Genomic DNA, 16,304 nt, shown 5'->3' with positions numbered 1-16,304 from the left:
CTCTGCAGAAGTCTTTTTAAACCCTAGTATCTATATTTATATCTGAATGATGAATGGGAATACTTTTGACACCTCTGGTCTCGTGTCATGTCTAATGTGTAAGTGCACGGTTTTGAGAGTGGTTTGATCTTTGCTCTGTGTTTCATTGTCATCTTCAAAACTCAGCATCATAGTTAGCTTTGTGGTTTCTAAAACAGAAGTCTGTTACACATGTTCAGGTCAAGTACTGTCAATAATGAGGTCAGATATGTAAGTGTTACTGTATCTCTTGAAGTGGGAGTCTTAGATATGGCCTTTTCACCTGCAGGTTTCATTCAGCACAGTCAGAGCTGTTATCAGGTGCTCCCATCGATTTAGCATATATGATCAGCATTATGCAACCTAATCTAACTTTGTTGTGTCGCACGTTTACAGTTGCTGTTCATCTAGTTTTTACTATTATTATCTTCACTTTGCTGCATTTGTACTATTTGACTAATATTAAATGGTTTTGATAAAAACATATATTTGCATAGCATGTAGGGTGACCAAATGAGTCAAATGTGGGATAAATATTTTGTGAGACATGGCAGTGTTGAGAGGTTGTAACGATATAATAGCAGTATAGAGAAGTAGAGTAATAATGTCTGAAAAGAAATGAACACACTGTAGACTATACATGATAAGCATTAGTTATTCACCAAAGGAAGAACTTAACTAGTTGTGTTTTACTCAAATGCAGCTTTTCCATCTCATAAATAAAGCATGTAAGAACACTAAAATGTGTGGTTCTTATGCTCTTATTTGATAAAGTATTTACATGTAACTGTTTTAATGCACATTATTGTCACAAACTGTCCAAGAGTTTGAGGGAGTACTATGTGAGCGTGAAGTTTCAGATGTTTACCAGTGTTTTAAAGGACAGGGTTAACACCAGCTTCAGGCTTTTGGACGAAGTGAGTGAGACTCTGGGTCAAAGACCTCTGGTTTCATGTATGAGCTCTTCAGTTATCACATCATGAAAGTTATTGTAGATAATATCACATTGACCAGACAAAGCGTGAAAATTCACTTGGAATTGACCTTATGTCACAATAACTTGATTTTTCTATTATATTCAATTAAGATAAAAATGAATAAACCACTCGAGGTAACTTTTTTTTTTTTTTCCAGCCTTAGTCCAGGCTTCTTCACTCAAATATATAATTGTTACCATTCATATGCACCTACTGCTTAGCACCAGACAAGGCAGAAACATGTTTTAATTCACATTTACTTCAGGTGATTTTCTAAAAATCTGTGATGACTTTGGACAAAACCTGTCTAGTATCACATAGTCTCTTCAAAAGTAAAATGTGAGACATTGTCCCCGTACATGGAACATAGGGACAAAGGATAAAAAAGCTGTGCAGTCCCTCACAAAGTAGGACACCTGGTCACCCAAACAGTATTTGCATTATATCTCCAAAATATCAAAATACTAAAACAAGTCTGTTTTGACCTCAGTCAGGTTTTGATTACCAAGCTTAAGGGGTATGCAAATCATCTCCACCCATAATGGAATACATTCTCTTTCTTTTTATTTGAAGAAATTAAACACAATCACCAAATTTAAGGATGCGTGATTCCACATGAAAGCTAAATGTGCAACAACAGAAGAATGTATGACGTCTTCATAAATATCTCTACAAATTTGAAGCACTTTGCTGTGTTTTCCCCTTGTTCATCATTTCCATGTTAATCTTTAATTAGATTAAAAAAGTTCATGACATTTTTACTTAATGACACTTTATTATTGGATTTTATTACATCCACTCTACAGATGTTCTAGAAAGTCACAATCAGTATGAATCTACAGCCCTCGTCCAGATGAACCAAACCTAATTCATATGTATCCCGTCAGAAGTGACAAGATACATGTGATCCTGAAAGTAAATCCAGTTCTCTAGTGATGCTGTACTTCTATGCAGTGCTTTTATGCTACTTTATACTCCTTCACCATGTCATTTTGGAGGCAAATGTTTTACTTTTTACAGAAATTGTTCCAAATTTTCATCCCTGTCCTGTGAAAATCATTACAAATGAAAGATTAAGTGGAAATTCACATCCTTCTTAAGCTTAAAAAATACCTTGGATTCATTGGAAAATGTATGAAAACCTACACTACTATGCAAAAGTTTAGGCGGCCTTCAGATTTGTTATTTTTGCAGCATTTAAATGAACATGCATATTTATTTCTCAGTCTCTTTGTTTCAGATACAACAAGAAAATACAGGAAATATGTGCACAACCTTAAAAGACACACAAAACACAGAACTAAATAGGTTCTAAAGGTTAATGTTAGTATTTAGTGTGACCCCTGACCCCGTGTCAACAAGCAGCAAAAACTGTTCGAAACATCTGGCATGTGTTGAATGAAACCTGGAATAAAAAATCAGAAAATGAATGCTAAAAATACTAACTCTAACCTTTAGAATCCATTTAGTTCCATTTTTTATATGTCTTTTAAGGCTGCGTACATATTTCCTGCATTTTCTTGTTGTACCTGAAGAAAAGACACTGAGAAATAAATATGCATGTTCATTTCAATGCTGCAAAAACAACAAATATAAAGGCCAACTAAAACGTTTGTACAGTACTGTTAGTATGGGGCTGTTTTCTGAGTCTGTAAAGCCGACAGTTTAGGTTTACATGGATCTCACAGAACAACAACACTACAAACATATGACCACAGGAGAGCTGCCTCCATCATAAAGGACCCCACCCAACCCCAGCACAGACTGCTCACTCTTCTACCCTCAGACTGGAGGTACAGAAGTGTCAAATGCACAAATTCAAGACTAAGGAACTCTTTCTTTCCTACTGCCATCAGGCTCCTAAACAACTAACAGGAGTTTACAACCACAGGCACCATTGTTTGCACCACCTGATGTAACTGTACTGTTTACAGCTGCAGTTTGCGCCATTATTTACATTTGCACTGTGTATTTTTTCACGTTACCCTTTTCTTAAAAATTGCTTTTTGTACTACTTTATCAATCTTTTTTTATGTATTTATACTTGTTTTTAAAGCAAGAATGTTATTGTACAGAGAGTCGTGGATCTTTGAATATTATCATCTTACTTAATGTGACACAAAACTACATCTATAGCAGTAAAATTAATCCAAAAACGTCCAATCCAAAAACAATGTTGCAATTCTTTCCATACTTTTCATTTTATTTACTTACTCAATGGTCTTGGTGCTGGCTGTCACATAGGGCTTGGACCAGGGAACACCACTGCTGTCTGTCCTGGGCCCAGAGCTGTTTTTCCCCCCAGGTCCATCCTTCCTCTTTCATCTCTTATTCAACTGATCTTCTCCAAGTTTCTTTTGGTCTGCCTCCTCTCCTCTTTCCAGGTGGTGTCCATCTCATTAGAACCCTCAAGATCCAGTTTCCTCCTATTCACATGTCCAATCCATTGCCATCCCATCCTCTTGATTTTAACTGATAGTGGTGCTGAGTCAGTCTTCTGGTAAAGTCCTTTGCGATAGCTGTTGGCCAGAAGATTCCCAGTATTCGTCTGAGGCATATAGTTTGTAACACGTCTAGCTTTTGTCGTAGTGTTTGGATTGCTTTCCAGGATGCTGCACAATATAGAAGGACTCCTAGAACATTGCTCTTGAAGGTCCTTATTTTGGTGATATCTTTTTTAATAATGCAAACGCCCCTCTAGCTTTTATAATCTTGGATTGTATATCTTTTCCTGATTCTCCATCTTGGGTGATTATGTTGCCTAGGTAAGGGAATTCTTTGACCTCTTCAACAGTATTGTTATTGATGGTGACTAGTTCTTTTGACCTAGCATTAATCTTTAAGTCTTTTGTTTTGTCCATATTGATGTTCAGACCAATCTTTTTACCTGCTGTTTCCATGTCATTAGTCTTGCTTTGGATGTCTTCATATCCATGTGATAGGAGTGTTATATCATCAGCAAAGTCTAGATCTTCTAGAGTCTCAGTGAAAGTCCAACTTATGCCTCCTTTGTCATTCCTGATGGAATCTTTCATGAGCTAATCTATACAGAAGGAGAAGAGGAGTGGTGAGAGTAAGCAGCCGTGTTTAACCCCAGTCTGTATGGCAAATACTTGTATCACACTGGATCCACATGTAACTCTGGCACTAAATTCTATGAGACCTAGTTAGTAAAAGTTTTGGCACTTTTACATTAATTAATCACCTTGATTGGAAACAGCATTGTGCAACAATTTTCTCAGACACATTATTGATTTATTTATTCATAGAATGTCCTTTGCAGTGGACTTTTTTTTTTTTTTTTTTTTTTTAAGTAAAGCTGTGAAACCTTTGTCCCCTACAGAGGACAAAAATGCATTGCTGGGTCTCAGGAGGATATCATAGCTTTATGATGGAGATCAGCTTTTCAAAGATTCCATAATATCTAAAGATCCTCCACAGAGCTGGTCAGTTGATACTGTCAAATGATAATTATCCTATTGCATAATTATACACTGCTCAGCCAAAAAAAGTCCCACATGCAATATTTCACTGCACCACCTTTGGTTTTGATTACAGCAGACTTTCACTGTGACATCTTTTTTTGCTACATAATGTCACAACAAGGTTCATAATATTTTTCCATCCATAGTTGCATTAATCTGTGATTATTGATAATGGAGAATTGGATCACTGCATCAAGTCTTCATCATGTCCCAAATTAGAGTTTGGACTTCATGGTGGCTGATTCATGAGTGGAAATGATGTCTCATTCTCCCTGAACCATTCTGTCATACATATGATGATCCTGATCAATCCTGGCATTGTCCAATCTTTTTGACATTAAAGACATGAGAGGCTATGTGCTGCAGTTAGAGTTAAATAAACAGCCCAGATAAAAAAAGGAACTACCTGCATTTGACAAAGTAAATAGTTCAGATCCTTCCATTGGTAAGTACTGCAGTGGTTAATAATGTTTCAGTTGTAACAGATTATTTAACTCTAACTGATGCAGTAAGTATAGCTTCTCATGTCTTTAGATTCAATGACTGCAAAACCTTTGCTTGTAGTGGAATATTTTCAATAAAGTAAAGGACACATCTTACGTTACGGCATTCTTGATGAGCTAAAAAGCTGTCTCATCATGACAACATGTCACAGAGTACCAGACCTAAATCTTATAAATCTTCCTAAATAAATTACAGACAATAAGTCATTTCTAGGATTTCAGGCGCCCACATATACATATGTCTTTCTCCTTTAGGGTGCACACATTTATATGTGTAGCATTTGGCTGACATACAACTATAACTTATAATTTTAAATGCTCATGGTCTGGTATATGGTGGGATTTAACACAAACATGAAAAACTATAAAAGCCGATAGGAATGTTTGAGTCCCGTACTGTATATACAATAATGGACCCATAATGGATGCAGATGTCTTTCATCAGGCTTCATTATTTTATAGCCAACACTGCCAGTCAGTCCTTTGTATTTCTGTGAAATTGGGTGATTTCTGCTTAGAGCATACAAAATGTGAGAGCAAATGTCAAAGCAGAATCTAAGTACAGCCCCAGGGTTGTTACTTCACAGTCCACACACATGGTGCTTTGGACAACTTCCAGTTCAAATGAAATCAGGTCATTTTTTTTTCCTTTTCAGGAGACCCACCAAGTCAGCAAAGAATTTGTCATAGTTGGGTTAAAGCACCAGTAGATCTGGAAAAAGTCCCCAGCCTATTTTCCAATACTTAACATCTATTACTTTTACTTACACTCCAAATGGGCTGTTAGTGCTGCATAATCATGACCTCATCTAGATTTACATCACCTTTAAGTCATTGAATCTTAAGTTTCTTTTTGTTATTTAAGGCCTAAAACTCCATCCATGCAGCAGATCTGGTTTGCTAGTTTTCAATATGATCAATATGATCTATATTATGTACGGGCACATGAGACTCCATCTGACCAGGAGCGTGATCATTCTAAATATGTCAGCATACTGAACTATCTGAGTGCAAAGTGCTTCAGAGAAGAGGAGATAAGCCTCACAGACAGGAGTCGTGTATTGTTTCGTCAGGATCTCCACGTGTGCCGTGTCTGGGATGGTCCGCATCCTTCTCTCTGATTGGACGTACCTTCTTGTCAGCTCACGCCTTCACAGTCTCATCCAAGCAGGGCCGGGCTTGGGTTGCGTTACACCCATGATTGGCCCAGAATAAGAAAATTTACAGCTTTATCTCCGCGGGTTCGAGGAGCAGGTCGCGCGTTATAAATAGAGCCTCCGGTCGGGGAAAAGAAAATGAGCCCCGACATCCAAGGCATCCGCGTCTGGCCACCGCTCCATGATCGCAGTCAGGAGGATGGTGCAGCAGGCTTTCAGAGTATCCGGCCGGAGCGCCTTTCCCCTGCTCAAGTGGATGGAGAGGTGGGCTGAGCGCACGTCCGCCAAGGGGACCAAGGCGCTGAGGACCCTGGACGACATGCCCGGACCGTCGGTGGCCAGCTTCGCCTGGGATTTGTTTGGCAAAAGGGGTCTGTCACGACTGCATGAGTTACAGGTAAGAGGATGAAGAAGTTGGACTCAGGCAAACACTGTGCCTCCTGTTAAAATGCACCAATACTGACAATGCTTTAGAGTTTAAAGGATATATTTCTGCAAGGACACATCTCTTTTTCTACTAAAAAGAAAACAGTTGGTTTAAAACTACTCCAAACTTTTTGTACTTCCACTACCTTTACACAATGCCTACATTTGCTTAAAGTTTTAAAAGCAGAAGTTTATCTAAAACGTCACCTTAAGGGTTCTAAATACATCTTCTAACACCCTGGCTGCTGTACAACAGGTCCATTAACATCCTTGTAAATTATTTAACCATCATCTGTCAGCACACCTGCCAAATAGTGATGTTTTGGCTTCTAATTGACACAGAGCCAGTTAAGGCTCAAACATGTGAGAATTATTAAATCATTATAGGATTAGAAAAAATGTGCAAGCATTTTTAGTTCGGCACTGGGTTGGGAGCCGAAAAGAATCAAATATGATGCTAATCATTTCATAGCCTTCAGGGTTTTTTTTTTTTTTTCTTCCAAAGTCAAATCTCTGCCTTGTGTCCCAGGTGGAAGGAGTGCAGCGTTATGGCCCCATGTGGAAGGCCAGCTTTGGCCCCATCCTGACAGTCCATGTGGCTGATCCAGTCCTCATCGAGCAGGTACTGAGGCAGGAGGGCCAGTATCCCATGCGCTCTGACCTTTCCTCCTGGAAGGACTACAGAAAGGTCAGAGGACACCACTGTGGACTGCTGACATCGTGAGTCTAACCTCCAGTTCATCAATTTGAGTTATATAAAAGTGCAAATTCTTTATTTATATTATTGATTATTTTTTCAATCAGTCTGAGAGTTGTTTGGTCTATAAATATATATAAAACATCGATCAGTCCTTCCTTAATCCCAAGAAGATTAATGTCTTTGTTTGGTCCAGAAGAAAATGATTCTCACTTTATTGACCTGAGGGGGTAAAGAAACTGCTGTATACAGATATTTTAGATTTTTTTCTTTGAAAATGCAGCAGAAACAGCTAATTCATTAAGAAAATATTCAGCAATTACTTTAATAGTAGATGACTAATCATTTAATTGAGTAATTGTTCCTGTTTTAGCTCAATATCACAAATCTGCCTCAAGAGGCTTTAGAGTCTGCACAATATAAGTCCCCTCTATCCGTCAAACCCCTCTGGTCCTGAATCTTAAAAGAAACCATGATGTCATGTAATTGAAACCATATATGTATAATTCTGCAGTTTTCACAGATGCATATCTTTATTTGTTCTTTTTTATGGTGTGTGTAGTGAGGGGGAAGAGTGGCAGACAGTGAGAAGTCTCCTTGGGAAACACATGCTGCGTCCAAAAGCAGTCGAAGCTTACGATAAAACCCTCAACAGCGTGGTCACTGATCTCATCGCCAAACTTCACTTTCGCAGACATCCTCAGGGCCTCGTCACTGATATTGCCAGCGAGTTCTATCGCTTTGGCCTCGAAGGTAAGAGAAGCAATAGCGAGCCTTACTACTGGGTGTGCCGTATTGTAAACATTGGTTATTATGGCCAGCTGCATAAAGGAGGGAGTATTATGATAACACATTTTAAACATACACATCTGTCAAATCCTGCAGCGCATTAATCTCTCCAGACAGAACAACAAGCAACATTAATCTCACTTTGAAAGAAAATACTATACCCTATAGTTTCTTTTGCATCCAGATGAAATCCCCCACCAGTGTTTAGCTGTTCTCTGCATCAAAGGCGGTTATTCCTGCAGCTTAATTTCTTCATCCTCCTCCACCAAATTGTCCCAGACTAAACACAGATTCAGTCCAGTGACTTTGTGGTCACATGCGAAGTCCTTAAACATTTACTCTACTGTCAACAAAACTCTTTTATTATTGAATGAAGGCTGAGTCAAGACCTGAACTGTGATACTTGACTGAACCCATGACTAGATTTTAATCTGGTTTAAGGAGAACTAATGCTTTTTCATTTGTGTTATAAATAAACATCACTGAAGGGTTCAGCCATGTAATCATCACTATAATCTATTTTGAGTGTTTACTTTGCTAAAATATGCCCTCCTGGCTATAATTTTATCTCTAAGTATTGTTTTGTCTGTTTATTCAGTGAAACTCTTGACAACTTCAGTGTTTTAATAAAGGTTTTATTTCCTTGAGCGTTTTGAGTTGTCACTACATCAGTAGCGATATGTTGTTTTCATCCTCTCATTTACCTTTTTGTTATTAAAATTATTATTACTTATTACTTATTAATTATTATTATTATTATCATTTTCTGACAGGCATTTCCTCGGTGCTATTTGAGTCCAGAATTGGATGCCTGGATTCGGTCGTTCCAGAAGAGACAGAGCGTTTCATTCAGTCGGTTAACACCATGTTTGTGATGACACTTCTTACGATGGCCATGCCAAGATGGCTGCACCAGCTCTTCCCTAAACCCTGGAATGTCTTTTGTCAGTGCTGGGATTACATGTTTGATTTTGGTATGTTATTTCAATAGTACCCTAAATTTATGCACTTTTATTAAAATAAGAACAACAAACAGGACGGTTAAAACTCATAAGTGCAACAGTGTCACTAAATAACCAAACAATAATTAACAAAGCATAGATAACAACTGGGAAAAGGGTAAATAATACAGCAAATGTAGAAATAATTAACTTAGACAATAATTAAAAAGAAAAGAAAAGAAAAAAATCAGAAAGATCAATACCAGATCCCAATAAAAGTGTGTGAAAAGGTAGAAAAGATACAACATAACATGATAAAATAATGAAAGTGGTAAGACTTTACAGAAATAAGTGTAAAAAAGGGGAATGGACCTAAAAATTAATAAAGCAGTTGATGGTAAAAGCAGTAAAACAGAGGTAAAATAAAGTTTTTAAAAAAAGGAAGAAGAAATACTAAAACAAAATGAAAAAAAAGGAATTGGGATTACAGTACTAAACTCATATAGAGGTAAATCCATGGAAATGCATTTTAAGAAGTGATTAAACAGTGGTTACTGAATCTGAACGTTATATCTCCTTAGGCAGGTCATTGGAACCTGGATCTGAGGTCACAATTTGGCTCACAGGGGGTCCACAATTCAGTTCAGATGAACTTTAAAGGTGTTCAGTAAAATCTTAAAATCAGTTCTAAAATGGAAAACTAAGATTATGATAATAGGAATCACATCTCATTTACTTAACAAAGTTTAACAGTATTTATTTCCCACCTTTAAAAGATGTTTTTCTACACCTGTAAATGTTTTACTTCAGGTCTTTTTGTTTCTGTTCATTGCTGGGTTGTTGTCTCACTAACACATACCCAGACATATCCAGATCTGAGTCTCCAAAATAAAACATGATCACTGATCCAAACTGGGCGGGGATGCAGGAGATTAAAGTCCTTAACCCAAACACACTACAAGACCAGCGTCAGGTCTAATCTAGTCTAAGTCAGTCTCAGGGCTATAATCAAATGAACACAACCTAAACAATATTAAACTAGTGTTTTTTATTTGGGATCTAAATATCTGCGCTGATTGAGATGACATTATTTCTTGTGTCTGTAGCTAAAGGTCACATTGACCAGCGCGTGGCAGCTGAAGCAGAGAAGATTGCCCGTGGAGAAAAGGTAGAGGGTCGTTATCTTACCTACTTCCTGTCCCAGACGGGGTTACCCATGAAGACTGTCTACAGCAACGTGACGGAGCTGCTTCTGGCTGGAGTCGACACAGTAAGAACAGACCCTTTGTCTACTTGTTCTTGTCTTGAACCTGCTAGCGGTCACACATATGAGAGGTGATACATCAGATTTATCTGTGTCGGACTGTGTCCTCTATGGGATTTTGTAAGTGGCTGAGACTTGTTTGGTATTTTTTGCTCTCTTTGTCTTATGGCTATAGTTCTCTTATAACTTCAAATTTATTTTTAGAACAGTTAGATCTGCCATTAAAATCTTTTCTTTGCATTATCAAACTCAAAGTCAGTTTTATTGTCTGTTTTGTCATATGTGCACAAACAGAAGACTGAAATTATGTAACTGTAAGGCCCACAGTGCAGCAAGGAACATAAGTAAAAAAGAAAAAAACAGAATATAGCTATAAACAGAATATAACTATAAACAACAAAAGACTGAGGAAACAAATAAATAAAACTTGAATTAAGACACCTAAGACACCAATTAAGACACCTCATATAATTTCAAATTTATTTTCAGAACAGTTAGATCTGCCATTAAAATCTTTTTTTTGCATTATCAAAGTCAAAGTCAGCTTTATTGTCTGTTTTGCCATAAGTGCACGTACAGAAGACTGAAATTGTGTAACTGTAAGGCACACAGTGAAGCAAGGAACATAAAAAAAAAAAATAGAATATAGCAATAAACATAGAATATAACTATAAACAAGAAAAGCATTCGGAGAACGTAGACCTCCACCAAGACAGATCTGCCCCCCCCGGATCACCACCAACATTTAATCATTTCTTCCTTGTGCCAGCATCAACATTTCCTGAAAATTTCATGAAAATCCGTCCATAACTTTTTGAGTTATCTTGCTAACAGACAAACAAACACGCAAACACACACAGCAAAGTGATCACAATACCTCCTGGTGGAGGTAACAGCAAAGGACAGATAAACAAATAAGTAAAACTTGAATTCGCTGTTACAGATACATGTGATCTGTAACTTGTTTATGCATCATTATACATCAGGTACTTCAGCCTGTACTTTTATGTATTCAAGTGTTTTGTAATATCTATTTTGTTCAGTTAAATCAGAAACTTTTACCCATTTCAGAAAAAATATTAGGATATACACTCACCGGCCACTTTATTAGGAACACCTTACTAGTACCAGGTGTCCCTAATATAGTGGTCGGCGAATTTGAATACTGCTGTAGTGGGAGGTGTATTGTGTTAAGAGATGCTCTCCTGCATGTCGTACTTGCAACCACTAATTATCTGAGTGGTTGAAAAGATGGTTGAGTATGAAAATCCCACCAGATCAGCAGTTTCTAAAATACTCAGAACAGCCCATATTGACAGTAACTAAAATCCCCTTTCTTCTCCATTCTCCAGTCTTTATGATGTCTATATGCCTAAATGCACTAAGTTGCTGCCATCTGGTTGGCTTGTCAGATATTTGTGCTAGTGAGGGACTTGATCAGATGTACCTAATATAATGGCCAGTGAGTATATATTGAATATTGACCTTTACTGACAATATGCCTCAGTGTGACTGTTTCTGTCCATATAGCCCAGCCCTGGTCACACATACTGTAGTGTCACCACTTCAGTCCTCTTTCATTTTCTTTCAGATCTCCAGTACTTTGTCCTGGTCTTTGTATGAACTGTCCCGCCACCCTGAGGTGCAGGCCTCACTCCGGGATGAGGTGTTGACAGTGCTGGGGGGTCGAAACATACCAGAAGCAGCCGACGTGGCCTGTATGCCTCTGCTGAAAGCCACAGTCAAAGAGGTGCTCAGGTACGATCAGAGAAGATTCAGTTCTCTTCCATGAGTCTGTGAGTGAATCAGTCTTACTTTACTGAGCTTTTTATTTTTATTTCAGGTTGTATCCTGTTATTCCTGCTAATGCTCGAGTGATTACTGAAAGAGATATCCAGGTCGGGGGCTACCTCATCCCTAAGAATGTGAGTCTTTAGTGTGAATTAAAATCTGCCTCATGTTGTAAAAATGTAAACACACTGAAAATGCCTTAACGTACACGTAAATGTTTTTCAGTACAATGATACATGGCTGTTAAATCTCTCCATCCAGACTTTGATTACCTTGTGCCACTTTGCAACATCACGGGATCCGGCCCTGTTTCCAAACCCAGATGAATTCCAGCCTCATCGATGGTTGAACAAGGACCAGACTTATCACCCATATGCCTCCGTACCCTTCGGGGTGGGAAAACGCAGCTGCATCGGTCGGCGGATTGCAGAGCTGGAACTCTACCTTGCTCTTGCCAGGGTGAGTTTCCTGCACGATAGACTCATTTTACACTGATTTCTGAGGAGCTCTTAAAACACCAGAGCCCAAATATTGTATAAATCAGGTCAAAATAATGACAAGATGATACATACTGGAATTACTTGCATTAATTAATTCATTTTTAGGTGTGTAAGAGAATATGGATACACTTCATTATCACTGTGCTATGTTTATGATACTGCCTCAATTCTCAAAAGCACTGTACATTTTTATTATTTATTTATTGATTGATTGATTGATTTTCTTTATTGGAAGCACTTTCACATGCAACAGTATGACAGTGCTCCCACAATCCCACCCTACCCGAAAGAAGACAATTCTTGATGTCAATCCAATATTGACATGTAAGCAGTAAAGAATACATACCACAATTACCTAATTAAGAAAAATAAGTAAATAAAATAAAATAAAATGTAACAAAAAAAAAAAAGGGCGGGGGGGGGGGTGCTCAGTCGTCACAATCAGGCAGAGAATTCAAGGTTTCAACATAATTTTTAAGAGAGGTCTCCAAGTTTCTTCAAATGACTTTAAGGAGCCATTGAGAGAAAATCTAAGCTTTTCAAGTCTAATGGACAACTAATGGACAACTGTTGTCACAACTCAAATGGACAACTCAAAAAAATTTTTAAAAAAATTAAAAAAATTAAATGGTGTAAAGGCAAAAATTTGTGAAAATGTGGATCAGATTTTGTTGATTTAAAAAAAAAAAAAAAAAAACTTTTTACTTAGACATTACCTTTCAAAACCTCAAATCAGTATCACACCACATATTTTATTTATGGTAAATTACATGAGATCTCAAGTAGGTAGCATCTTTTCTCAATGTAGATCCCCCACTTCCTTCCACGCCACTTCCTTATTTGCATGGAACTAGTTCTTGTCTGTGACCTTCTGATAATTTGTAACAGTTGCAAAGGTCATCTGTGATCGTAATCTTGTGCAAATCTGCCATTTCTTTCATTTGTAATGTAAAAATTCACCACATAATTATCTGCCCTATTTCAGTGAACACAGAGGTCCTGTGATAATATTAGTGCTGAGCATTTATTCAGCCTCTTTTCTGGTTTTCTGGACTATGAAGGTTTGTAAACGTGTTTTGGGTGGGAATTCACGGTGCTCATGTTGCGATACAGCTTTTATGTTCACTGAACGTACGAACATATATGCTTAAGAAAAGCGACAAAGATGATTAGGTGAATGACATGAATGTACAGAGCTCCTTTGGGGACATGTGAGTAAAAAAATAATAATGCGTGGCCACGAGATAAGTAACTCGTGGACATGCATTACTATCTCGTGGCCATGAGTTACTACTAGTGCGTGACCACAAGACAATTCATCTACGAGACTGCTATATAGCGTAGCATGCCGATTTGATGCTCTTACCAACATGGAACACCTCAATTTCATTTTGAACTACCATGATATACTTCAAACACTTGTGGTAAGGTGTGGGGTTTTAGTATCAGGCCTAAGTAACTCATGGCCAACACATTACTTATCTCACGGCCATGCATTATTATTTTTTTTCTCATGTCACCAAAGGGCCTCCATATGAAAGCATACAGAAAGGAACTTTTTTTAAATCTTAAAACAGTTATCTGTAAGTGGTGAGCCATGATGTCAGAACTGAAGATAATGTCATTAAATTTGAGCAAAAAACACACCTACCCAGGGCGAATACCCATTATGAAAGAGAGATGTGCCAGATTAATTTTCACCACAGATGGTCCTCAGGTTACATTAGTCTCATGTAAATAAGACTAAAGTCATGTTTTCCATCACAAATTTCCCTTTAACTATAACCATCCATTGTTTATGACTTGGATATTCAGGGTTAAAACAATTCTCTGTAACAGTCTTATAGGCACAGAATAATATTTTACACAAATACCAGTCTTTTTTGGTCAATATATTCTGTTCCTTGACATTAAGACAAAGGAACTTAATGTGACTAATTTCATATCCCAGGATCTCTTTTTTAATTGGTCTCATTTGTCACCAAAAATAGGTATTTTGGATCTAAAATATGTGAGAATAATTGGTGTTCAAGTATTCTTATTGTCTCCAGCACAGTTGTTGTGTATGACTTTGCTTCTTTCTCATTTAAAGTTGCCTTGAAACCTTCAAGTCATCTTCAGCTCTTTTATTCCCAAACTTTTTTCTCAGGTTTTATAATGTGGTGTTCTTTTCACTATAACAGCTTTCCTATAGATCAGATTGAATATTCACAATTTACTCAATCAACCTAATTTATATCCTTGTTAACAGTATTGCAATTTATCACAATAAATTGAATTGTAGCCCCTGTATTATTACTATTGAATATAGTATTCTTAAGAACCCATAATGCTCTCTCATGAAGTAGTTAAAACCATCATGTTGTTAGAATAAAAAAAATACATTTATCTTCAGATATATATCCTGTATTCACCATGTTGTGTATCTATTTTCTGTTTTTCTGGTCTCTTCAGATCCTCATAGAGTTTGATGTGAAACCGGACCCAGAAGGAGTTTCTGTGAAGCCCATGACACGAACGCTTCTGGTTCCTGAAAATGTCATTAACCTCCAGTTTATTGAACGATGACCTGTTCTGCTGAGCTCTTCAGTTGAATGAACATGAGTCTCTCTGTGTCAGAGAGCACTGAAAGGTGGATGTAGAGTAATAGATCATCAATGAGGCATTGGGAACAGTAAACTCCAGATTTCAATACTATGTTTGTAGCATTTAATTGTAGCATTTATTTGCACTGAGGCCAAAAGGAAGCAAGTGATGTCGTCCATCACATATGACAGTTTTATTTAGACCTTCAGCTTTCACGTGTCCTCAAACCATGTCAGATGTCTTGATGCAACATGTCAGTATTTAAAGAGGATTTTCCCAGAATCAGATCAAGCTCTCCAAAAGGCGATTATGACCCGTGTTCGTAAAATGTACCAACCATTTCCTGTATGTTCTGCTTATGCAAATATTTCCTTTCAACATTTCTGTATGTTTCCTAGTAGGTAAACTGATGTGTAAACTGATATAGTGTAGATGTGATGTTAAATGAAAAACAGTGACTTTCAAAAGGTGCTAATAGTAAATGAAAGTTAGTGAATAATTCCTGTGATGGTCAAATCTAAAAAAAAAATGGCAGCTGGTGAACATATTTTTATGCACAAATACATGGATTTTACATCTAAAATGTATTCGACTCTTCAGACTCAGATACAGTAAATCTGTATCTGAGTACATCTGAGTAGAACACACACATTTGTAATAGTGCAGCACAATGGATTTTTCTGCATCAAATGTTGTATGACTGTTGACATCATTTTGTAAAATATCTAAACTTTGGTATCTAAATTCTGTATTTATTATAACTTAAGATATTTTGAAATTGTTACTGTCATTAAAATGTTACTAAAATGTCATTAAAGGTTTTGGAGTCAGCCTGCTTTCCATTTTTCTTTACCAGTTTCATCAGATCCAATTAGGATTTCACAGAGGTTAATTTGATTCCAGTGAACAGACACAAAAACACTGATTTCTGGGAACACTGAAGACCGAAGTTCTTGTGTGACACGATCATGAGGATTGTGCTCCTGTGGGTCAATAATTTAGACTGAATCACTTGGTGACATCTGCCTTCAGCGCCGACTGCAAGTGGGAAGTCACGTTTCTCTTTAACATGAAATTTATTTTGGACTTGAAATATTCACAGCAGCTGTTTACACATTCTTAGTTTAAATTGTGAAACACTGCAGATATACTATTTTCCTTCAGATTAAT

At 37.3% G+C, this 16,304-nt stretch overlaps 1 protein-coding gene across 1 annotated transcript; it reads left to right on the top strand.

Moving 5' to 3' along the window:
- The first annotated feature begins 6,176 nt into the window (after positions 1–6,176).
- cyp27b1 (cytochrome P450, family 27, subfamily B, polypeptide 1) lies at positions 6,177–15,964 on the top strand. Its single transcript, XM_030133424.1, has 9 exons — positions 6,177–6,537; positions 7,096–7,286; positions 7,826–8,016; positions 8,826–9,026; positions 10,100–10,263; positions 11,849–12,015; positions 12,101–12,182; positions 12,310–12,507; positions 15,003–15,964. The coding sequence occupies exons 1-9, from the start codon at positions 6,322–6,324 to the stop codon at positions 15,114–15,116; spliced, it is 1,524 nt and encodes a 507-aa protein (XP_029989284.1). The 5' UTR covers positions 6,177–6,321; the 3' UTR covers positions 15,117–15,964.
- The last annotated feature ends 340 nt before the right edge of the window (positions 15,965–16,304 follow it).

The sequence above is a fragment of the Sphaeramia orbicularis genome, chromosome 5 (assembly GCF_902148855.1).
Source record: "Sphaeramia orbicularis chromosome 5, fSphaOr1.1, whole genome shotgun sequence".
Lineage (NCBI taxonomy): Eukaryota > Metazoa > Chordata > Actinopteri > Kurtiformes > Apogonidae > Sphaeramia > Sphaeramia orbicularis.
Note: the sequence above shows the minus strand (reverse complement) of the source record. Positions and strands in the feature narration are given on the sequence as shown.